The sequence below is a fragment of the Ornithodoros turicata genome, chromosome 10 (assembly GCF_037126465.1).
Source record: "Ornithodoros turicata isolate Travis chromosome 10, ASM3712646v1, whole genome shotgun sequence".
Lineage (NCBI taxonomy): Eukaryota > Metazoa > Arthropoda > Arachnida > Ixodida > Argasidae > Ornithodoros > Ornithodoros turicata.
Genome location: NC_088210.1, coordinates 1,999,460 through 2,025,066, shown reverse-complemented (window position 1 = coordinate 2,025,066; position 25,607 = coordinate 1,999,460). Strand labels below are relative to the sequence as shown.

The 25,607-nt window shown below is 47.1% G+C and overlaps 1 protein-coding gene across 1 annotated transcript; it reads right to left on the bottom strand.

Moving 5' to 3' along the window:
- Window positions 1-177: 177 nt before the first annotated feature.
- On the bottom strand, window positions 178-13,813 carry LOC135370471 (uncharacterized). Its single transcript, XM_064604222.1, has 10 exons — window positions 13,597-13,813; window positions 13,238-13,380; window positions 12,400-12,451; window positions 9,786-9,979; window positions 9,131-9,295; window positions 8,980-9,066; window positions 8,722-8,859; window positions 8,514-8,562; window positions 459-490; window positions 178-293 (listed from the first exon to the last, which is right to left on the bottom strand). The coding sequence occupies exons 3-10, from the start codon at window positions 12,435-12,437 to the stop codon at window positions 178-180; spliced, it is 819 nt and encodes a 272-aa protein (XP_064460292.1). The 5' UTR covers window positions 12,438-12,451; window positions 13,238-13,380; window positions 13,597-13,813.
- Window positions 13,814-25,607: the final 11,794 nt, after the last annotated feature.

Sequence of the window (25,607 nt, the reverse complement as noted above, 5' to 3'; positions counted from 1 at the left end):
TGGAGTTGTGAACAGACTGCATGGTACAATTATCCTGTGCTCTGGTTAAAAATGTAACATGGCTGCACACTCCAGTATTTCACTGCTCATGCAGTGACTCAGACATGTGCTAGTCATGTCTGAGTGCAAGCTACAGTGGTGTGGGTGCAGGAATGACCAAAACATTAACTTTGTGGTTTACAAGTTCTTACCAGTTGATTCATTTTGAGAGTCACTGAAGGGAGTTACAGATGGTGACAGGCAGGGAGATTGCTCTATGTATGTGTGCAGAAATGAGGCAGAGTGCTGGTGACCTGTAAAAGCCACATCAACAATGCATTTCAACAGTAAATGAATTGGACCTGGTAAAAAAAGGCTCTCGTTGTCATTTCACAACATTAATTTTCACCTCCCCACTGAAATCTTCAGAGGGACCCCATTGGTAACGTACTCTCAACTATCATATTCGTACCACCTACCTGCTGGTTCATGTAGGACAGAAGGGACAGTACATGCCCAAGAATTAGGGACAAAACGTAAAGCAGGCTTCACCTAAAACAGCTCCCATAGAGCCTGTGTATTTTGGAACGAAAAGCGCGTGCTACATATTCTGCTGGCAGCGCTTTGCATTCGTTCTCTAATGGGATGTTGCCTCTGCCAAGACGAAACTTTTGAGCATTTTTTTGGGCATGAATAGTGGCATCTTCAAGGTTCCATTCGGGTTCCAAATTTTGAACATGTAAAGGAGCCTTCAATCGCCGCACGGACGCGTAGCGGCGAAGCCTACGTTCAAGGCCACGCGCAACCACAGGTTTGGAAAATGGCTCGCCGCAGAAGAGACTACAACGGATAAAGAAGACAAACAAGAAATAACAATACGAGGAGCAAAGATTTGTGTGTTACTTCACGTGGTAATGGTATAGGATATAAAAAGTTAAAAACTTGACAGCTGTTAGGAGAACTAACATTGTTGAGCAAACGTGTGTACATTATGGCTGTTACGAAGTCTGTTGGTATCTGCTAAACTGTGAGCAATCAAACAAAACATAAAATAAAGGTGTGGTCGGAGTGAACGGCACAACAAAGACAACAATAATGACGATGATGAGATGGGGTGTTTCACCGCGGAGGTGCGTACCCTACCCCACTGCACGTGGAACATTATGTGAAGATGATGAAGGAAGGATGAAAACACAAGAAAGAACTAAAATCAACAGCAGAAAATGAACCAACGACAGCTTAAGACGACATGTACTACTTTGCACAGGAAAATGTGATATCTGAGGTCCTACGATGTGTTAGGGTTGTCAAACCAAGTTTATCGAGGATAGGTTCATAATTATAGACACCAATGCGTCGGTCATAGAGAATGTACAATGACTCCAAGGGATTCGACGCTGTCATTCGGTCAATCTCTTATCTTTGAAAATTAGTGAAGCTAATTAAGTATACCATTCTAGTTAGCCATCGAACACTGATGAGACCGGCTAGGAAAGATATCCGAGAGGCCAGGTATGTTAGGCGTCCAAACGGCACGTCAGGGGCTCTCATAAATTTTTAATAACAACTGTGGCACCTAACAAAGGACAACCTGTATATCCTCATGTGTTTCCATACTGACTCCCGGAAGAATTCGAGGTTCGTTCGAGTAGACCGAATGTACAATCGTGTTTATGAAATAGCGCAAAAAAAAATTGGACATGGTTGCAAAATTTGAGACATGGAAAAATAAAAGATGTGACTCAAATTGGCGGGCTAAAGTGTGCCTAAGGAACCAACATTCAGTTAGCTTATAGAAACAAGGTATTCTGTGGCACGATAGGTCTGTAAGTTGAGTGAATGTTGGCGTGGATATGTCGCGGTGACGTAGATGGTGTCGTCTAGACGAAAGAGGCTGGAGGCTGGAGGCTTGAAGGCTCGGCAGTGCAGAGAACCTACGGATATGCATGTAAGATGAGGGAAGTAGGACAACCACGCTGAACTATAAAACCGATCTGTATATTCCGAAACTTCGAGTGGCTGAACACACCGTTTGTATAGACTGCGGTTTCGTTTCTTCTCTCTCGCTCTCTCCTTTTTCTTTTTTTTTTTGGGGGGGGGGGGGAGGGGGCTTATTAATACCTGAAGACAATTTATGATACCGCTATAGGATGTCAGGCTTCCTCGCGAACGCAGGAGCCTCTGTCTAGGGAGGAAAGCGCAATTGTAAAAGGCGGTCACGTGTTCCGTTTGTATTATAACACATTACTCTGCTCTCTTTTGATCACAATAATGCTCGTTGCCTTGTCAATGTCATCTGCATTTTTTAGATACTGTAGATATGTCGTTCACCTCTAAACTGCAAAAAAAGTTAAGAAGTCACGACTTCTGTTGTTTGAGTTTCATTTGCGATTTTGTGGCGACTTTCTGTTCTATCTATCAAAGTCTACCAAAATAAGCACAATTTCAGACAACGGAAAAAAAAAAGACGTATCGTGCTGCGTTCCTGTCTTTTATTATCCATACTTAATACAGCTAACGCTGTAGTGGCTCAAATCTATCCCTATTGCAGCCTAATGCCGCGTGCGTTTCGACAGCCGTACTCCTGGCTTTTCTTTTCGTCAGTGGAGAGAGTTCTAGCAGGTGTGCTGTCTCATCAGCGTATTTCTTCTGAAGATTTACTATCTTGATCCAGCCGTCGTACATGCTCGCGCTTTCAGCAGACTGCTTGGGACTGTGTTGTTCGCTGTCGCGTCTTCTTTCATTCGATCATCTTTGTTTCTGTAGGTGTGAAGAAAAATTTATTGACTAGTTGATAAGCAACTGGCGAGCACCACGTACAAGTCAGTTGTGTAGCATCGATTGCTAGTACGTATGAGTTGAATAAATATGAATGAAGCACGATGAACATTTGATTTACACATAAGAGTTAGTGACGTCTTCATGTTGGGAAAAAAATTCGCATGGTTGCATATGCGATCACAATGTCCTCCTTTTAACGTTGAAGCCAAAATAATCGGGGGCACTTCAAACCACGTTACTCAAGCTGTGACGCAACATTTGCCTCAGCTTGCCGTCGTCTGGATCTTTGGACGTCGTTCCCGATTTCCGTTCTTAGCTCACCTCGCATCATAGAGTCCACATCTAACATGCGTGACACGCGCTGGTTGAGTTCGACACTTAAACCTGGCCTCTTTCCTCTTGGGTGCCACCTTCTTCCCAGTACGTGACGTCACGTTTCTGTTATCTCCTAGCCTGTAGCGCAGAATTTTCTTCCAACTTTAACATATTTTAGCCCATCCCATGCTGCGTCCCATTTGTTTGTTCGCCGGTGATGTAGGTTCTCTAAGACACAATTTATCTTTTCTAGTCCTTGGCTAGAAGGCCATCCTAGTCAGCGCTGCTGCATGTGGCTCATCGCGGCGTAATGCGAAAAAACATGTATATACTGGGTCACGCTCTACTGTCCGTACCTCTTGCATTTGTTTCCCAGACCTAGAAACATAGTTAGGACGTTTAACGTCTCCTGACGCAGATATTTCCCTGCAGTACCTTGCTCAATTATTTTGCCACACCTCTGAAAAGACCACATAACTGTGCTAGTTCATCTCTGGTGTCCGAGGACAGGGCTGGGGTCGCAAGGCGTGGTAGACTCTCAAGAAGTAAATCGTCATTCTTCCCTGTTAATGATGTGAATTTAGCAACTTCCGTTTTGCTGTCAGTGAGCAGTCTGACGTTCGCACCAGATCCCTTTATAATCTCTGCCAGCTTTCTCACGGACGTGTAATATATTCCTTGTATATTCCCATACAGATTATCGAATACCCTTTTAGCAATTATTCGTTCTATGGCGTACAGGCAGTCTGAAGACATATAGGAAGGCCCATCTGTTCGTACTCCCGTCGCAGACTCCCAGAATTCTCAGACGCAGAAAATAGGGGCACAAAAGCTCTTGCATACAGGAACAATGGCAAGAACGCGCGCAGAGCGAATAAGCTTTGGCAACGTCCTAGCATACTTCCTACTCAAGACAAGACCGCAGTGCTATCAGGTCCAGTAGATATCTTGATGAACAAGGAATTATTTCATTAGATGAAGTACGGAAGGGGAAAAAAGTCACTAAAATCGAAGAAAACAATAAGTCGGTCGTTACTTTTGTGCACGGGTTTCGTTGATAGCGGCTGTAATCGCCCTCGCCTTTCTGTCTGTCGTGTGGTTAATGCAGAAGTCGTGATGAAGCGGGCAACTCAACAAGATACAGATAAAATAATGATTCCGCGCTTGATGCCCCGGTACAAGTACATCATGAGCCGTGCAGTAGTGGCCGGTCTGCAACCGCTGTAAGAAAAAAAGAAAAGAAAAGAAAAACAAAGAGAGAGAGAGAAACTTCAGTAGTCGAGTGGCATCGGCGAGTCCCGCAAAAGAAGCTGATTATCGCTTTTATCTCTTATCGCTCTCAAAGCATGAACGCGGAAGGTGGACGGTTGTTTAGCTGTGAGACCTCATGTATTTATTTCCCCTGTTGGCCATGGAGGCAATACAGAAGGGAGGTTAGCATTTCGTATCATAATGCTACCACAGCAGCATACAACCACATGAAAAAAATGTGCAGATACGTGGAGGTAAATAAACAAGTACATTAAACATTTTGGTCAACTGGAGCAAAGAATGACAACACGTACAAAGTGGAAATTGAAAACGGCAATGCAGCGCAATGGTCATGCCGGCCAGACGCGTGAGCCTTCCTCCTTCATCTCCCCCTCTTCATCCCTTCCCCCAGCAAAGTGCCGCCAGTGTAGGCATGCAGATCGCTCCAATTTCCACGTCACCCCTCCGCCCGCAATGGTCGCATAAGCATTTCTTAAATTGTTTGGCATCGGTAACGGAATGCATATAAGCTCTTGAATTAACGATCCTCTTAGGTATTATTATGACAAATTTGTGAAACAAACACTCACAATTATTATTCGGCCAGTGGAAAGCAGACGCAGATGTACGGCAACATGAAAAACCCAGTGCGGCACCCCCCATTGTTCTCTATAGAACCCCGCTTCATTGTCCCTGATGTTTTGCACATGAAGATACGAATAGTAGAGCAGCTTCTTGAAAACCTGCTCTGGAAATGCAGGACGTAGACACTGCTAATAGAGTGTGCGATCCAAAAGGAAAAGACACGTCCGTGAGAAAACTGGTGGACATTATAAAGGAAACTGGCGCGAACGTCAGACTGCTCACAGACAGCAAAACGGAAGTCGCTAAATTCACATCATTAACAGGAAAGGATGTCGATTTACTTCTTGATAATCTACCTTTCCTCAGACACCAGAGATGAACTAGTACACTTGTGGGATCTTTTTAGACGTGTGGTAAAAGAATTTGAGCAAGATACTGCAGGGAAAGATCTGCGTCAGGAGCAGGAGACGTTAACTATGTTTCTAGATCTGGGAAACAAATGCAAGGGGTACGGACAGTAGAGCGTGACCCCGTAGATACATGTTTTTTCGCATTACGCCGCGATGAGCCACATGCAGCAGCGCTGACTAGGATGGCCTTCTAGCCAAGGACTAAAAAAGAAAAATTGTGTCTTAGAGAACCTACATCATCGGCGAACAAACAACTGAGACACAGCATGGGATGGGCTAAAATATGTTAAAGGATAGAAGAAAATTCATCTGCGCTACAGGCTAGGAGATATCAGAAACGTGACGTCATGTACTGGGAAGAAGATGGCATCCAAGAGGAAAGAGGCCACGTATAAGTGTCGAACTCAACCAGCGCGTGTCACGCATGTTAGATGTGGACTCTATGACGCGAGGTGAGCTAAGAACGGAAATCGGGAACGACGTCCAAAGATCCAGACGACGGCAAGCTGAGGCAAATGTTGCGTCACAGCTTGAGTAACGTGGTTTGGTGTGCCCCCGATTATTTTGGCTTCAACGTTAAAAGGAGAACATTGTGATCGCATATGCAGCCATGTGAAGTTTTTCCCAACATGAAGACGTCACTAACTCTTATGTGTAAATCAAATGTTCGTCGTGCTTCATTCGTATTTATTCAGCTCATACGTATTAGCAATCGATGCTACACAACAGACTTTTACGTGGTGCACGCAGTTGCTAATCAACCGGTCAATAAACTTTTCTTCACACCTACAGAAACAAAGATGATCGAATGAAAAAAAGACGCGATAGCGAACAACACAGTCCCAAGCAGTCTGCTGAAAGCGCGAGCATGTAGTACGTCTGGATCAAGATTGTAAATCTTCAGAAGATCTACGCTGATAAGACAGCACACCTGCTAGAACCCTCTCCACTGACGAAAAGAAAAGCCAGGAGTACGGCTGTCGACAAGCACGCGGCATTAGGCTGCAGTAGGGATAGATTTGAGCCACTACGGCTTTAGCTGTATTAAGTATGGAAAATAAAAGACAGGAAAGCAGAACGATATATTTTCTTTACTTTTCTATTTTTTTTTTCGTTGTCTGAAATTGTGCTTATTTTGAGAGATTTTGAGAGATGACGACAACAGAAAGTCGCCAGATAATCGCAAATCAAACAAAAACAGCAGGAAGTCGTGATTTCTTAACTTTTTTTGTAGTTTCGAGGTGAACGACATATCTACAGTGTCTAAAAAATGCAGATGACATTGACAAGGCAACGAGCATTATGTCCGCATGCAGCATGTGGTCGAAAGAGAGCAGAGGAATGTGTTGTAATACAAACCGACCACGTGACCGCCTTTGCGTTTTCCTCGCTAGAGAGGCTCCTGCGTTCGCGAGGAAGCCTGACATCCTATAGCTGTATCATAAATTGTCTTCCGGTATTAATAAGCCCCCCCCCCCCCAAACAAAAAAGAAAAGAAAAAGGAAAAAGGAGAGAGCGAGAAAGAAGAAACGAAACCGGCAGTCTATACGAACGGTGTGTTCAGCCAGCCGGAGTTTCGGAATATACAGATCGGTTTTATAGTTCAGCGTCATGCGTGTGCGTGCATGGTTGTCCTACATCCCTCATCTTACATGCGTATCCGTAGGTTCTCTGCACTGCCGAGCCTTCAGCCTTCAGCATTTTTTTCGTCTAGACGACACCATCTACGCCACCGTGACATATCCACGCCAACATTCACTCAACTTATAGATCTATCGTGCCTCAAAATACCTTGTTTCTACAATCAAACTGAATGTTGGTTCGTTAGGCACACTTTAGCCCGCCAATTTCAGTCAAATCTTTTATCTGTGTGTGTCTCAAATTTTGCAACCATGTCATTTTTTTAGTTTCCTTTTTTTGTGTGCGCTATTTCATAAATACGATTGTACATTCGGTCTACTCGAACGAGCCTCGAATTCTTCCGGGAGTCAGTATGGAAACACATGAGGATATACAGGTTGTCCTTTCTTAGGTGCCACAGTTGTTATTAAAAATTTATGAGAGCCCCGGACGTGCCGTTTGGGCGGCTAACATACCTGGCCTCTCGGATATCTTTCCTAGCCGGTCTCATCAGTGTTCGATGGCTAACTAGAATGGTATACTTAATTAGCTTCACTAATTTTCAAAGATAAGAGATTGACCGAATGACAGCATCGAATCCCTTGGAGTCATTGTACATTCTCTATGACCGACGCATTGGTGTCTATAATTATGAACCTATCCTCGATAAACTTGGTTTGACAACCCTAACACATCGTAGATGGGTAGAAATCCAGCGAACCGGTAGAATGTAGGAAGGAGTTGCCTCAGGACAGGCTTCTGTCCTGAGGCAACTCCTTCCTAACACATCGTAGGACCTCAGATATCACATTTTCCTGTGCAAAGTAGTACATGTCGTCTTAAGCTGTCGTTGGTCCATTTTCTGCTGTTGATTTTAGTTCTTTCTTGTGTTTTCATCCTTCCTTGATCATCTTCACAAAATGTTTCACGTGCAGTGGGGTAGGGTACGCACCTCCGCGGTGAAACACCCCATCTCATCATCGTCATTATTGTTGTCTTTGTTGTGCCGTTCACTCCGACCACACCTTTATTTTATGTTTTGTTTGATTGCTCACAGTTTAGCAGATACCAACAGACTTCGTAACAGCCATAATGTACACACGTTTGCTCAACAATGTTAGTTCTCCTAACAGCTGTCAAGTTTTTAGCTTTTTATATCCTATACCATTACCACGTGAAGTAACACACAAATCTTTGCCCCTCGTATTGTTATTTCTTGTTTGTCTTCTTTATCCGTTGTAGACTCTTCTGCGGCGAGCCATTTCCCAAACCTGTGGTTGCGCGTGGCCTTGAACGTAGGCTTCGCCGCTACGCGTCCGTGCGGCGATTGAAGGCTCCTTTACATGTTCAAAATTTGGAACCCGAATGGAACCTTGAAGATGCAACTATTCATGCCCAAAAAAATGCTCAAAAGTTTCGTCTTGGCAGAGGCAACATCCCATTAGAGAATGAATGCAAAGCGCTGCCAGCAGAATATGTAGCACGCGCTTTTCGCTCCAAAATACACAGGCTCTATGGCAGCCGTTTTAGGAGAAGCCTGCTTTACGTTTTGTCCCTAATTCTTGGGCATGAGTCTCAAACAGACTTGGCACCTCTCTGGTGGACCGCTGTGATACCGTACCTAGAAATACAGGAGGATGGCATTGCTGCAGTTATGAGCAGAAAGAAATATAATGCCATGAAAGTGTCCTTCTTGGGAAACGAAGAAATGAGAGGTGTTTTATTATCCAGCAATGTGACGGCAAAGGGACAGCAAAGTGACAGCAAAGTAGCCACCTACCACGACAGCTTGAATTGATCAGCAAGGAATCACATTCTGTAAATGGACCCTGAGTACAGCGTGCTGTGCTTGGACGTTCCGGCCGACTTGGAACAGCAGGAGCATCACCACTACTGCACTGTGCGGAGAACGTAGATGCTGCACAAATGATAGCGAGTCAAATAGTTAATACATCAACATCAAGCAAGAAACATCACAGGCAGTGTGTACACAGCTCTTATAGCCCCGCACACTTCAAGCTGAAAGCAAAGGTGCTACCTAACGACCGTGTCGTGGCTGAATGTGTTGAGAGCAGTTGAGATGGCAATGTTGGCGGTGGAGGAACCTTCACACGACACTGAGAAGCTGCAAAATAAAAGCACATGAAATAGAAACCTACAAATCATGTACCCCTAAATGCCAAACTAACCATTCTTCTTTCCTCGAACAATATCTGGCTCATCGTCATCGTCGCTGTCGGACAGTATAACCCTTTTTCGAGCTTTACGTGTTTTTTTCTGATACTCCTGGTCATGCTCTAAGTTGGACGTATCCTCAGCAACAGGCAGCAGGTCAAATGCTTCATCTGCATCGTCTAAAATGGAATTTTATTGCGCTGAGGTAAATTGAGCAGAAAAAAATCATAAGAAAACAAGTTTTGAAAGCAAATGGAAGCTATGTGTGCAAAGTGCAGACAAGGTGGTGAATAACATCAGGATTTTTTTTTTCTGTCATTGTTATAATATCTCCATCCAGAGAAGCTTGGCAGTCACTGTGCATAATGTTTGTATGAATGGGAAGGGCAGTTATCTATAATCAGCTTTCTTCGATGAACTGACAAATACGTCAGTTCAGACGTGCCTTTGTTTCAACATGTAATGGCCTTGTAAAAAAGAGGAAATCGACCCCAGGAAGCTTAAGCACTACACGCATATGCGTTCAACACTTGTTACGGCAAACACCAGTATGTGCACACCCCATATCCACTTCATCATTTATAACAAAAAAATTAATATCTAACCTTCATACACACCTCATCACTTATAAAAAAAAGTTGAATAGTAATGTGTAGGTCACGGACTAACCTGTTGTGTGCAATATTCGAATGCGGTGGAGCACCCATGTATCCTTAGGGGACTGATGGGTCCTCAGAAGCCTAGTCAACTGGAGTTTGGACACCCTCTCTGGCCAATGCGCATACGTGCCGGCAATTGTCTCGGTGACCCAGGACGATGATACGACATACGTGCTTTTGTCACTGAACTCTACGACGTGGAAACTGAAATCATATGTTAACAATTCACTTGCAGAAAATGCTAAAGAACATCTAAGCCCATGGCATGGTCGTGATTGCAGAGCATGATGGGCTGCACAGTAGCAAATATGAAACAAAGCCTCTGGTTCCTGACGTCTGTCAACGCATGTACTGAAGAAACTGCACGTGAGAATCACAGTACTCACAATATAACATTACACCTGACACGTGAAATCATGTAACAGTGGTAAAAATGCGAACTTCTCTCCAGAGGGATAGCAGATGCCTTTACAAACAACATCAGTGTGCTTGGCAAAGGTGAGAGCAGCAGCTAAATCAGATACCAAATAGATGGATAGTGTAGATGATGGGCAAGGAGTTGTGTAAAGTTCACTTTTTGTGTGGTATATGTGGCCCACAAAAGTGACTTCATGCTCCAAAATTATGACATTGCATACTGAAAGGACGTTACCATCACGCAAGAGCACGTGTCTGTCCCTCATGCTAGTCGAAATCAAGGAGCCACGTAGATAACATTTACCAAATTGCCTCTCGCAACCCGACAGTGCTGGGCCCTTGTTGTGAATTGAAGTTGCTACAACAGCACAGCCGTTTAAGTCCTTTCTGTGCGAAGAGAGTGCATTTAGTCCCATGTGCTCTGAAAGTCTCCTGTGCAACTGCTGAAGGGGTTTGTTTCCTGATCGAATGTGGCGCTTAAGGACCTGCATATAACTTTCGAAGGGGAAGCTGCTGCACGCATCGAGGGGACCATGCAGGCGGGCATCATTCGCCAGGTGAATCAACGAATGGACATTGTAGACTATGAACTCAATGCCGTATAGCGTTGTGCAAGTTTCAACAAAATAGCGCAGTAACTCCTCGGCGTAATTAAGAAGATCACGACGACGAGGACTCACCAGTATGGCTATCGCGACATGGAGGCACAAAAAGTGTTCATACATCTCCTTCTGCAAAATTCCCCGCAAGACAACTGGACCGGCATACAACAAAAAAAATCTAAATTTAGTAGCCTTCCAGCGTTTCAGCTCTTTAAGGCCCCTACATTTTCGTGGGAAGTCCGATGGCACATAGCTTTTTATGGACTCTAGCAAGGAGAAAATCGTGGTGAGACTAGACTGGCCCAGTCTCACGCGCAAGCTTCCACTAACCCACCAGACCAACATTTTTTTCATCACCCCTAGACATACAAGATGCATATAGTCTAGGGGGAATGCTGACACCATGGGCACATTAATCCACGTGAGCGGAGATACCCCAGTGTGGTGTTCCTCTTGGGTTTGTGAACGAAACGAATCATCCGTTCGTAATGGACTGTTTAAGCGTGGGAAAACTCTTCTCCCTCTATGTTCCCCTTCCGTGATGCACTTTTCGCATGCATATGAACCGGTAGGTCCTTTTATAGCCTTTACGTATGCTCGTGCTTGTGCATCACATACTACAGCTTTTATCGTCACTGCATAAGTTACCCCATTGAATTCCAAGCCACCTGCTGTCAACAAGCCCATCTCATGTACAAATGCCTTCAAGAACTCATCAAGTGGGGGTTTCCCAGGGCCACAGTACACTCCGATGGGGAATACAGTGCTGCAGCCAGTACAGGTGGAGCTGTGAAGGAAGCCGAGGATACACCAAAAACTTGTACTGCTACTTTTGAAAAGTGGTAACCCATCGACATTAACAGAGATTTGCAAGGTACCCTGTCTAACTATGCTGCAAACCTCAAGCCTGCTTTTTAGTTGTTCCGCAATCCCAAAATGGACGTATTCCCCATTTCCCATGGCAATAGTGGGTGTGCTGCCAGGAGTGCCAAGCAATGTTCGGCATGTTCTGGGTAGCTCTGGAACTCTTTCCTTGAAGATCTGCAAAAGTTCATCCACAGCGCATCGTGGAACGTTGTTTTTGACTGTCCAGCGCCTTAATTTTGCCACAGTATCGGTTTCAGGGGACGTCTCAACCTCAAGCTCAGAGGAACTACCTGAAGAAGTACAGGCAGGGAGCCCTTCATTAGAGGAGTGGGGAAACAGATCAGCACTGTACTCGCATGTGCCAGGAGCTGGTGAGAACTCTGCCACATATTCTAGGTTGCCGCACCCTGCTGTTGGAGGGAGAGGGCTTGCAGAGGAATGGAATGACAGATCAGGGGGCTCTGATACTGATCCACTACTAAGAGTTTCAGCAACTGCTGAACAGCTGAGTTCACATTGAGTGGACATTGTGGGAGGGAATACAACACTTCCTGCATCCTGCGCTAGAAGCTGGGAACTCAATTGCGTATTCACAGCAGACTCCACAGAGGCCACACATTCCTAAGTTTCTTTTACAATGCGTTCAAGCTGTTTTCGCCTAAGGCGCTTGGCATCTTTTCCATGTTCCTCCGTGTTTTCTCAAATGCAACGAAAAGGATTGGAATATCGATGCTTTACCACAGCTTGCTGTTACATCGTGCGTCCAGGTCAGTCATGGTTCGCGTGGTCTCTAAAGGAAAGAAAAGGAAGAATTAGCTGTTGGGTCTGTAGATGTAAAGAGCTTGAAAGAAAAAAAAAAGTAACACGACTAAAACTACTGTTGCATAGTTCCTTTAAAAAGTTTCTTCTTTGCTTCCCCGAGACGATATGCAGAAAAAAATCCATGCACTGCAGAATTATCGAAAAAATCCGTGTAACCTGTCAACTCCAACCAAAAGATGACACACCACCACTTCTGATCATATTTGAATCACCTCCTGATGCTGTGCATGACAGAAAATGTGACGAGTGCATTCAGAATACGTATTCAGGCGTTTGTGTCGTCCCTCTGTGTGCCCAGACTCAGGCTTTGACATTATGATGTTCTTCCACCAGCTGGCCAGCATGCACACAATCTTGTCGGTGTATTGCTGTTATTACCACGGGAACGATATACCAACGTTCCAATACAGCACACTACGAAACATCAATGATATATTTTAAGGACTTCATGAGTCTCCACCGATATTTACTCTCACTGTAATATGATCAATTTTTCCAAAATTTTTCAAGTATACGAAAAACTACTCCAAAATACTTTCTTAGCCAGCAAAAAAAAAAAAAAAAAAAACGGGAAATTTCATATTTCTACTCAGTTTACCCAAGGTTGCATTTCGCAAATCATGCGTTCACGCACGAAAGCACGATGCGTAAGAAGGCACTTTGCTTAGAGTAAAGTTTAAGGTTCGCGAGATCGTCTTCCTTAATTATCAACTCACAGCCAAAAGACGCATGAGAGACCACCGTTTCAACGTACCGAGAAACTTACGATATCCTGTCGGCACTCCGGTCCATCGCTGCACGCAGCTAAAATCTTGTGCGTAGTTACATACTTCAGCACGCCTTTTTGGCGCAGCCAACCGATGGGGTGTGGAAACACCACCGAAACTAGGAAATTTCCCGCGATTAAAAGAGATACATTAGTGTGAAGGCAATGAAGTTAACTATGTTGACGCTGGTCCATAATGGTTGTAATGTTAGTAATGTAATAGTACCTGTACGTAATGTTTAAAAGTAGCGTCTATAGGTACGAAACGCAGTTTCGGAACGCACACCGTCAAGCAAGAGAAACTGCCTGCAATGGGATGTTTACGCTATTCAAATAGGGGCACTTACTTGTAGAAAGCGCAGGACGAGGAAAGGCTGACGACCAGGACAAAAAACTGTGTTGGATAACGCAGCACGACGAAACATGTAAAAACACGGCGAGCTGTGACGGCGAAACCAGTCAAACAAAGGCGGGAGCAGCAAGGATTACCTTGGATTGGCACGACGAGCAGTAACTCATAATGTAGCCGCGCTTTATTGTGGTTAAGCACAGCTGTAAATATACTAAAAAAGCAAACAAAATGTAAGATAAAAACTAAACAAGTTGCATTGAAATTTCACGGTCGCTAAGTTTGCCACTGCCACGTTACTGCGGAGCTATTTTCTTTTTTTCACACCGCATGAAATGCAAATGGCGCCGATTTGGTGCGAACTTCACTGGAAGCTCGATTATTTTTCTGTGTTTGCTGTCGAACTCTCGAAGGATTACTGATTGTGGGTGATGATAGGTTACGGCTGTTGTACGCTTCTGAAATATAGTTTGTAAGTTCCTCTACGCCCTGGATTCTTCGTGAGCCCCAGTGCAAGTCAAATAAAATGCGAGCCCCAGTAACAAATAAAATCCCTTAGCCATATTGCTGTATCTGAAATGGTGACTAACCTGGACTATAGGCCTGCACATCATCAAGTGGATGCAATCAGTGCACTTCACACAACGTTAAAACCGGACACACAAAATTAAGCACTTTTTTGCGTGCGTGTTCGTAGATGTGTGCAACCAACGGGCATATGCTTTAGCATGATACTATAGAGTGCATCAACCGTGGTAATGGATATATATAAACACCCGCACGGTGGGTGGGGGAGGGTAGACATCCGCGGGATAGTGGGGAGAACTCGGTCACAAAGATTGTTTCAACCACTTTGGCCGAGGGTATGTCAACCACTGTTGTACAGTACATCCTGCCAACCGTGTATAACCATTGGCAGGCCGACGGCGTCTCAAGCATTGTTATGTGCTACTTTGGGCCACCGTCGTTTTAACATCGGCAAGCCGACGGTCGTTGGCCGACCCGCAGCCGACGATTATCCAACCATTGGCCATCGGCCATTGCTTGCTTGGGGGCCTGCGCATTAGTGCAGTATTTCCTAGGATACGCCATCAGGTGGTTCCTCGAAAGTTCCGAGCTTCGCCCCAGGGCGGAAGTACTCCCTGCTTATTTTTTCCTTGTGGAGCGTCCGTAATTTCTACGCCGCGTACAGGGAAATGCGACCGGGTCCCGCAAGGCCAGCAGTGCCAACGAAATTCGCCTGGCGGCGTATCACTGCTGGCTGGCCTGATGCACGGCGCGCAGGTCTCCAGTGGAAGCTGGCCCATGGTGTCCTCCCACTGCGTGAACGTTTGCACCGTTTTCGGATATGTCGCCCGGACGGTTGTCCGTCTTGTGGCATGTCTGAGACAACAGAACATTGTTTTTTGCGACGCCATATTCCACTTTTACCGTGGAGTAGGGCGGCGCAAATATTTGAGCTCCCAGCAGTTGATTGGGCCACCGTAAGGTACTTGGAGCCGTTGCCGGTCGCACGCGCACCAGCTCCCGTGGCTCAGTGGTTAGCGTGCTGGCCATGTCACGTCGAGACTGGAAGGTACCCGGGTTCGAATCCTGGTGCCGGCTGTGCTGTCTGGGGTTTTTCCTGGGTTTTCCTCAGACGCTTTCAGACGTATGTCGGCACAGTTCCCTTAAGTCGGCCCAGGACGCACATTCCCCCAGGGCGTGAGTCGTGACGTTGCCCACATACGTGAGGCCGACAACGGCAAGCCCTATCACCACCCACCACCACCACGGTCGCACGCGCAGAGTGGAAGGAACTAGCATTGCTGATTTCGGAAATTAACTTCCAAATTTGGATTCGCCGGTGCCGGCTGTCCTTTGGTGGCCCAGATGTTGGGAGCATGGCTATTTTTCAGGCAGTGAGAGCCGGGCTGCGTGCACATATCATCCGTGAGCAGTCATTATTTGTGGCTGTGTAGTGCTGTCGCCGCTGGCTTACAGCGACTCGGCTCTTTGATCATGATCAAAGTGTGTGGCATATCAAGTTCTAGTTAGCCCACTAGGACTGTATTGCTCCCCCGTAGCGACTCTTCCGGAGTTTCAGGATTGTTCGCAGGGTATGGCACGCACAAAAAGCAATCTCCCTTTGGAGCATTGTTGGAGTTGGAGTTGGACGGACTAAAAATGTTCCCACAATGCCGTCGTGTCCTCGTCCTTTGAAGCGTATCCCCAGAACGTCCTGAAGATAACACTCGCGGACTGTCCGTGAAAAGTCATTCAGGTACGTCCTGTGCCCGTCCCTGTGGGTACCTAGCGGGACGAGAAATATTACTTTGTTTAGTTTACCTGCTCAGACTCCCTAGACATGTTTGGTTCGTTTTTGGGCCGATCCTTGGACCTAATTGACATTTTTCTTAAAGGGTGGTTCAGCGTAAAATTATCTCCCTCCAAAAGGTATAACGGTCTATGATACATATGGAGGATTTCTCGTGGAAAGGACAGAAACGCACGATTCTGTCGCATTGCTTTTGACTTTCAAAGGTCCTACCTGACTGTCTCAAACCAACGGGAGTAAGAAAAACTTTGAAATGATGAAATAATATGTTTTGGCTTCGTAAGATAATTCTAGTACTTTTCGGAGTGGATTTCGGAGTGGGCAAGCTTAGGCTTGTCCCATCCTACAGTTGGCAATACGATGGTTTCTCGAACTTAGTGCCCCTGACAAGATTTCTGTTTATCACTGGAACAATAAAAATGCTGCCATAACTTAGGTGTCATTGCAATTTGATGTAACTTCTGTAGGCACTTGGCGGGTGTGCGTGGCAGCAAAGTAAAACAAATCAAAGCAGGGAAGTGAGGGAAAGCTTTCTCCTCCATGTGTACTTAAACTGTCCTAAATAGCTCACTGAGGATGAGCGAGGGACAGCCTCGGGCACGTCATGTCATATGCCAAGTGGCAGTATTATGATAGTCTGAGGATTAGAGTTTGACATTTCAGGGATGCCATCCTTGTCCCCATCTGACAACCTTAGGATAGACCTAGGATGACGGAGGGGTTGTTCTTGTTTGTGTAAAGACGCCTACCTCCATAGGTTTTCGCTTGTTCCATCCAACAGTTGGCAATACGACCTCCATAGGTAGCTCTCCTGCTCGATGACAATACATTGTTTGAGTCTGTTTGAGATGCTACAGGAAGTCGACCCCTGTGGCTGGCCTTCCATTTGATGCCAATACACTCTCGTTATGCCTGCCCGTTTTCGATAGAGTCCGGTGTGCGGCAGGGTTGTCCTTTGTCCACTGCTCGCTATACCATGGTCTTTAGTTGCTTTTGGAGTCCTTTGCAACTTCACTTCCTGCGCGAATGCTCAAGCTACATGGCTCCACAGCGCTTCCGCCTTTTCCCCACGCAGATGCCCTGTCTCTAATACTTAGACATGGAGCTTCTGTAGCCGCCGTCTTAAGTGTTCTCGACAGTGTTCGAGGTAACTCGGTAAGAGTAACTCGTTACTGTAGCTACGTTCCTTTTTTTTGGTAACTTCTAACTTAGCTCGGTACTTTTGCGCCGTGGTAACTTTCAGAGGAACTCGTTCCTTTTTCAGGTAACCTTACCAAAGTAACTTAAATTAAGTTCCAAGTTAATTTTAACTCGCTTTTCACTCAAGTCCACATATTTTCTTGCCTTCTCTCCGGTACCTTCATGGCATTTTTTTGCCATAAAACGTGATATTCAATCAATAACAGTATTTTATCCAGGAATGTAAGAACTGCTGTCACTGAAATGAAGCTGAACCATTCTGCGCCCACAGGGAGTAAGATGCAAAGCGTTCGTATAGGCCTCTACCACAGAAACGTCATCATGACATTGCTAAACAGACTGAAACCGAAACAAATCGGAAGGAGAGGGCTGGGTTCCACGAACGGGCACTTGTTCGCTGCCTCCCATTGAAAGAACAGTAAGTAGTAAAGATATGTTGAGAAACTACGGCCATGTTAAACGCAGGCTCCCCCGCCAGGGCAGCGCACCGTCACGCCGACTTTTTTCGCGTATTTTTCCTTGCGCGCGGCAGGCGGCGCTCGGGTGGAGTCTCTTACCGGTGGGCGGAGCGTGGCCGGAGGGCTGCGTGCGCTCCTACCCGCTCACATTTTTCAGCCTGGGCCGAGTTCTTTCATCATTTTTCAATCTCTGTCGAATTCATTCGCAATTTTTCCCCCGCTACAACAGGTGTGCAGTAGGCAGTTTACATGCAAAGGATAGCAATACACAAAAGTACAATTGAAAATATATTTATTAAAGTCATTAGTGTCGAGAATTATGTTTTGACTCTGTGTGAAGGAGAAAAACTTCCCAGCACAGCTCTCTCTCTACGAAAGGCTCGACGAATCCCTGCTCGAACAAGGTTTAGCACTTCTGCTACAGTACAGAGGCGGCCACCTAGTGCCGCAATACAGCGAGAAATCCACACCTGGTAGTTGATTTCTACTGCCAGAAGAAGGAACAGTTTCCTATCGCGAGGCGGGACGGGAGGCTGGAAGAGCATTTGAATCAGGGTGTCGAACCGCAAAATATACGGGTTCGGTTCGGGTTCGCGTTGTTTTGATTTCGTTCCGGTTCAGTTCCGGTTCGGCCACGCCAGAAATCGAACCGGCTCGCAGCCCCGAACCGGTTCGCGAACCGGTTCAACGCTTCCGTTTTATATGTTCCATAAAACTGCTTTTATCAGGAAATGCGTGGCTAATAGCTTACTGCTGTTGTCTGCATTGACGTCTCTAGCGGTGAGGTAGCCCTTTAGCGAGAGAAATGAGAAATGGATGAACACTTATTGCAACTAGAGGCACGCTGTTCACGCTGTTGAAGCGGTGTAGTCCTGCTACTTTCTGTTCCAAAATCTCTTTTTTCACACGCACAGTGCCAGCAAGATACACTTAAAGGAAGCCTAATAAGATGGACAGCGTAACACAGACGACAGTACTTGCCGGCACACTGCCTTCTCAGCGTGAATCGATCTGAAACCGTACTGAAGCATGTTGAAAATAAGCCTGCCAGCCTTACTCTGTCCGAGCTCACATGTGAGCTCGGACGTTGTGTTGTGGATTAACTAGTACACTACTGCAGCAGTGTACTAGTTAATCCACAACACAACGGCAATGTGTCACGACACAACTGCGCTACCAATAAGCAGAACCACATTTACTTTTCAAACCACGACCAATCAAACAGGCACCGTTCTGCGTACGCTCCTTCTCCACTTCTCATGTTTCTGACTTGTTTAATTTGTACTGCTCACGTGTAAAGGGAAATCTTGGGCGCTTATTTGATCACATATTCGTCCTGTAGAGCTATATAACTGGCTTACTCCATTCGTGTTTCATTCGTCCGCGTGGCACCTCGTCTCTGAAGAGTAGACGCCGCACCGCGTGCGTGGGGTGCTAGTCGCGGCGCTCACAAGGACAACTGCGCTTCAACATGTTAAAAAGACGCTGAAAGTATACTTACTATACGTCGTCGTCTGACTGCTAGGTGAACATTTCTGAAATCCATAGGCGCGTGATGATGATACCAATGTGTCTTCGTTCGGGGATAGAGAGGTACTCTTATGCTGACTTCTTTTATGTCCGAACCGTTTTGTTGCGAACCGGTTACCGCTATTATTTTTTACGGTTCTGCTCCGGTTCGGGTTCAACAGTGTCATGAAAATTTCGGTTCGGGTTCGGTTCCGGCAAAAATAACGGTTCGAGTACGGTTTTCGGTTCGGGTTCGACACCCTGATTTGAATGACTCTCCACCGAATCCAGGGCACGCCGAACAGGACCTCAACTCTGTGCCACAGCGTATCGGACGCAACACATTGATGATACGCGTGCTGTGCAGTCTCGTGACAAGCGCAGAACGGACAGAAAGGAGTGGCGACTCCAAGCCGAGACAGACGGTCCCGCCGTGTGCCAAGGGCCATTTTAGGCTTGCCCAACGTGCGTTCAACCAGCCCATGGTGACAAGACGCCGAGCAACCTGCCGGGGCACACCAAGGCCCACAGGCGCCAGAGATATGGGGAGTAGCCCAAAGAGGGACTTGTATAGACCCTTGACAGACCACGTAGAAACGCGTTCACCAGGGTAGGATTGACGCATGGAAGAGACATGCTCTCTGAGGTGGGGTGCGACAAACTCAGGTCGAGGGCTACTCAGCGAAAAAGCAGCAAAAATAACTGATATCAGCACCCAGGAGATACTATAACAGGATATGGGCAGAGTAGTATGGCTCCATGAGCGCATCAAAAATACCTTTAAGACCAAGACACTTGGTTTTCATAGTAGTATGGGATCAGCTCAAGAAGCCGGCAAGTCACATCTTCGTCTGGATGCCATTAATTAGCAATTAGAGCTAATTGGGACCCCCCACATTAATCAGGACCCTCCAGAGAGTCATTACACTAATTGGGGACCATCTGAGACACGTCCAGACGAAGATGTGGGTTGCCGGCTACTTGAGCTGATAAAAATAAAAAAAATAGGTAGAAAATAAAATGAAAAGATAGAAATAGACCGGAGAGAAACAATTTATTCGAAAATCAACGATGCCGCGGCGAAGAAACGGCTCCGGGGTGACCAGTGCTTGTTGACGTCGGGTAGTTGCAGAGATCGACGACAGGTGGCCACTTAGTTGCAAGGCATCACACCAGATGGCGCCACCATCATAGCTCTAGAGGAGAGAGACAGAGAACAAGATACTAGCGGCAGGTAAAAATGACAGCACTGCTAAACAAGTCTAGGCATGCGAGAGAAAAGGTCTAACCGCTACTGCTAAACAGAAAACAGTACACATCGGGGGAAAAAGGCTTACGGGGGGACGATCGCTTAGGCCTAACCACAACACTACGCAGCTAACACAAGGCGGGAACCACACATCGCTAAACATGCGAGAAAAGGCTTAACACGAGCGCGGTCACCGCTAAACACGGCAAACATACGAGAAAAGGAGCGCGCTTGGGCATAACCTCAACACTACGCAGCTAACACAAGGCGGGAACCACACATCGCTAAACATGCGTCAACAGGCTTGGACACCGCAAAACAAGTCTAAACATGCGAGAAAAGGCTTAGCACGAGCGCGGTCACCGCTAAACACGGCAAACATACGAGAAAAGGAGCGCGTCAAATCACTCACCTTTTGCCCCGCGGCAACTTCCAGGCAGAAACTGAGCGAGCGCGGAGAACACACGTCTGCTCTCTACGAGAGGCAGCCAGAAACTGAGCGAGCGCGCGTGCACGAGCGAGCGAGCACGTCCGTCTTCCGCGACGGTCCGAGAGAAACTGCGAGAGGCGACGCGCAGCGGCAGCTATGGATGCGCGCGCGCCCTCTGCTCCACCCGTCCGCGCATGCGCGCGCGCTGCTAGCCCCCTCTGCGCCGGCCGCGGGTGTTTTCGGTTTCGGCTCTCTGCTGCGCGCGCGCGCGCGCGCTCCTAGCGGCGACGGGTGGCTTTTCAGTTTCGCTTTCATTCTCCGTTCTTTGCGCGTTTATCTCTATAAAGGCAGAGCGCACCGCGCTCGCGTCATCATTCTGACCGATACGTGGAAAACGCCATGTGTGGTTTATTCTCCTGCGTTTCTCGTCGTCGCAAGGAAAAGACAAAAAACGAAGAACTTCGCGAATTTATACGCGGCATCGTGGAGGAAGCCTTTCAAGTCCACCGTCTGGAATGGTTGCAAGCACGTCAAGAAATGTGTCAGGACAAGATGAAGACGCTCGACCGCATCTTAGCGGCGGACAGACTGGCGAAAAAGAAGTCCAACTTTAGCCTGGACAATCTGTATTGGGAACGCAGTTCCGATGTAGAGGACGACGACGAGGATGTGTAAATAAAAGCGATGCATTTCTCTTCGAGTCTCAGTCTCTTCTTTTTCTTCGTGCAACGTGTACGCACGTAACATGTCTTCCCCCGAACCTTTTCGTTTCCGTCATCCCTTTCGCTGTATCTTAAGCGGCCCCTCCATGTGCGCCAAATCTACTTTCGTTGCTAACGTGTTGAGGAACCTGAACGACGTGGTAGACAAGCCTCCGTCACAAATATTCTACGTGCAGAAATATGCTTCGCCGAGCATGCAGGACGAATTCGGGGACTCCGTAAAATTTACCAAGGAGCTACCGCGAGAGTGGGACACGTCGCGCGCTACGCTGATCGTCGTCGACGATCACATGACCGACGCCGGTTCCTTGAAGGAGGTGACCGATCTTTTCATTCGGGGTTCTCACCACGCCAACGCCTCGATCTTCTTACTCGTTCAAAACATCTTTTTCGACAGTAGCCATTTTAGAACAATATCCTACAACGCCAGTTACGTCGTCCTGTGGCGCACCGTGCGCAGCGTGCACCAGATGGAACATTTCGGCCAACAGCTATTTGGCAGAAAAAGATTGGAGTATTTTCTGGACGCATATAAACAAGCGATGTCGTCGCCCCACGCATATTTACTCGTGGATCTTCACAACTATACGCACGAGGATCACAGGTTGCGTAGCAATATCTTTCCGGGAGAACGTCAATATATCTACGCTCCGAAATGAATCTCCGCCCTCACCTCACTTTACTCAAAGTACTCTCCACTCTACCCCCTCCACGCCGCCGCGACGTCTTGAGACGTTCGTCCTCGTCCGACATGAAACACCTCTCCGAAATTTGCCTCAATGTATTGAACGGAAAGGTGGCTCTAGCTCCAGATACGTTCGCGTGTTTGAAGAAGCACAAACGCTTTTTACGACGGCTCGCCTACAAAAAGATTCACAAGAATCCGCAACGTTTGAAGCGCTATCTGTCTCAGGACAGGACGTTCTTTCGTCGGTGGTTCCTCTCCTGCTTTCCGCCGTGTTGAACCTTTTTGCCAATGGCCAAGAGAATTGAAGTGACCACCTCCTCCTCCTCCATCGGAAACATTCTTTCCTCGAAGGAGAGTGACGACGTCAAAGTGAAACTCATACTGCAAGCACTGTATCGCATACTCAAGCAGTACGGATTTGACCCCTACGACAATAAAAACAAGGTGTCCGACGCTACAAATGACTTTGACTATTCGCTCCTCTCTCCAGAGGTGGACGAAGAGGAAGCGGAAAAGGTCGTCTCGGAATTAAAGAAGGTTCTTTCCTGGGATCGCGAGGGTTGTGTCTCCGTGTCGGGCAAGCCCATCAGACACTCCTCCGTTTACGAACTCGTCAATTATTTGTTGCAACGTAAGACGGGAAAGAAACCTTCCTGGTTCCCCAAAGTCTCGAAACTATTGCGTCTGATTTCTCTACCCAAATCTCGCGAGCCTCAACAGCAGCAGCAGCAGCAGGCCTCCATTGCGTGGACGACTTATGGAGGGATATGAGAAACCAGAGGGTGGTTTGGGGTGTGTGGAACGCTATAGAAAAGCGCATCACTTGAGCAAAAAGAAGGCTCTCGCCATTCTCAGAAAGCTGGATGCCTACACGCTCCACCATCCGGTCAGAAGAAAGTTTAATAGGAGACGCATCATCGCGCTCAAGATCAACGACGTGTGGCAAATGGATCTCGCCGATTTTTCAAAACACAAGAGATTCAACGGTGGCTACCGCTACATTCTCGTGGCAATCGATTCCCTCTCCCGCTTTCTGCGCACCCTCCCACTAAAGACGAAGCGCCCCGCCGAAATGAAAAGGGCCATGATAAGACTTTTTCGGGGAGGTAACGTACCTACACGCATCTTTTGTGACAGAGGCGGGGAATTCTACAACAAGACCGTCAAGGAGTATCTCTCACGAAAGAAGGTACACATGTATTCTACCTTCTCTCCAGTAATCAAAGCATCGCAGGCAGAGCGCGTCATACGCACTTTACGCGACAGAATATTCCGTTATTTTAGAGTAACGGGAAAATACCTCTTCGTTTCCGCGCTTCCCAAGATCGTGCGCGACTACAACACCACCAAACACAGGACTTTGGGCATCAGCCCGTCCGAAGTCACGCCCGAAAACGAATTGGAGCTGTTCAATAAGATAAATGGGAAGCCCGTCGTACCCTCCGTGAAAAAGAAGCTCAAACTGGGGGATAAAGTGAGGGTTCTACTACACAGAAAAGGTTTTCATAAGAGCTCGGAAGGGAGTTGGTCGCCTCAGATTTTCACCGTCTCCCGCCTGAGAGACACCTCTCCTCCCGTCGTACACCTCGAAGATTACTGGGGTAAGGAAGTGGACGGATCTTTCTACCCGGAGGAGGTACTCGTCGTAACCCGAGACGCCAATCAGCCTTGGCCAGTGACGAAAGTGCTGAGAAAGAAGCAACTGAACGGTCAGAGCTTCTCCTTGGTTCGCTGGTTCGGTTACGACAAAGAACACGACAGTTGGGTTCCGAGCAGCGACGTGGTCAAGATTGGGAAATGATGTCAGACATCTACGTCCACCTGCTCTCGAACGCCAGCATGGATAAGTTTCCCTCGAATAAACTCAACGCCTTCACGGTAGCTTTCGATAGTCCGCTTGAGCTCTCGAATCGGTATAAAGTCGGTCTGATGGATCTCAGCATAAGTAACGATTTTTTAAATATCGGCTACGAAAGGCAAGATGCAAAAATCGAGGTTTCTTTTGAGGACACGGTGGAAGCCGGCAGAACTTTTCGTGTCACCTCGGATCTCGAGAGGGATTTGGGAAAAGCCCTTTCGGAATTCGACGTTTCTTTCGCGTACAATAAATCGCGATACGACTTCGTCTTACCCGTGGACGTGAAAGCCGTGGAATTGGTCCCTCATGCGCAAGCGCTCGACGCCTCGCTAGCGTCCCGCGAAGCAGGTCGTGCGGTGAAACCCCCCAAATTGAGCGAACGCGAAGCCACCTCCATCTTATTGGAGCACGCCGCACCCGTCGCTTTCGGCGACGTCACTCTGAATTCAGAAACCACGTCCCTACGGAACACACTCAACAAGTATTTCCAGACGCACAAGCTGGACGCCTCGCCAGAATTCGCGGATAACGTCTACTCTCTGAAAACGCCGAAAGGGTTGCACGTACCAGAACCCTTTGTCAAGCTGCTACATCTCACACCCGTCGAGGGACACGAAGAAACGCTACGCGTCTCTCTCCCCGTAGCGCGCCAATTTTCTTTCACGATCAAGACGAAAATTCCTCGATCTTTGCAAGTACATGTGCCTCCCGGCTATTATGCGACGCCGCAAGCACTTCTAAATGCGATTAACCAGCGCGTAGGCGAACGCGCGCGCTTCAGCTTCGACGGAACCGAACAGAAATGTAAAATTCGGCTTTCCGAGGGCACCTCCACCCTAAGACTTTCCGAGTACCTGGCCGTGCTTTTGGGCTTCGAATCGCGTACCGTGTTCACGGGGGAGGATGCCACGAGCTCCGTCGAGGTACTCCTGGAACCCCCGTTTCACAACATAATCGTGTACACGGATATCGTGGAACCCACGTACGTGGGGAGCGGGAAAAAACCGATATTAAAAATACTACCCTTTTATTACGAGAAAGAGAAGCACGTCGTCACCTACACGTTAGATAACATCCAGTATTTTAACCTGTCTCAATTCGAAATTCCCTCAGTGACGATCGTTCTCGCGGACGAAACGGGAAGACGTTTGCCGTTGCGGTCCAAAGGCAGAACCAATCTAACGTTGCATTTCAAATATGTACCGTAACTCCCCCAAAATAATTCCCGTGTACACGGGACCCCTTTTCCAACGAGGGGGCGGTGTGTTGAGCAACATATCCAAGTTTATCGTTCCCATCTGGCAGCAAATAAAACCGATCGCCAAGAGAACGTTGAAGCGCTTGGCGCGGAATTTGGCCGATGGCGAAGGAATATCGCGCAGAGTAAAAAAGACGGCCATAGCAACGGGGAGAGACGTGCTGGATTCCATGGAGGGCTCTGGAAGCAACAATGGAAAGAAACGCCGCAAACGACAACAAAAGGCGCCGACACACGACGCACCTGCAGATATCTTTGGTACGCCGTGAAGGTCACACATCCGCTGCGCGCGCTCCGTCATGACGTCAACGAAAGGAAAA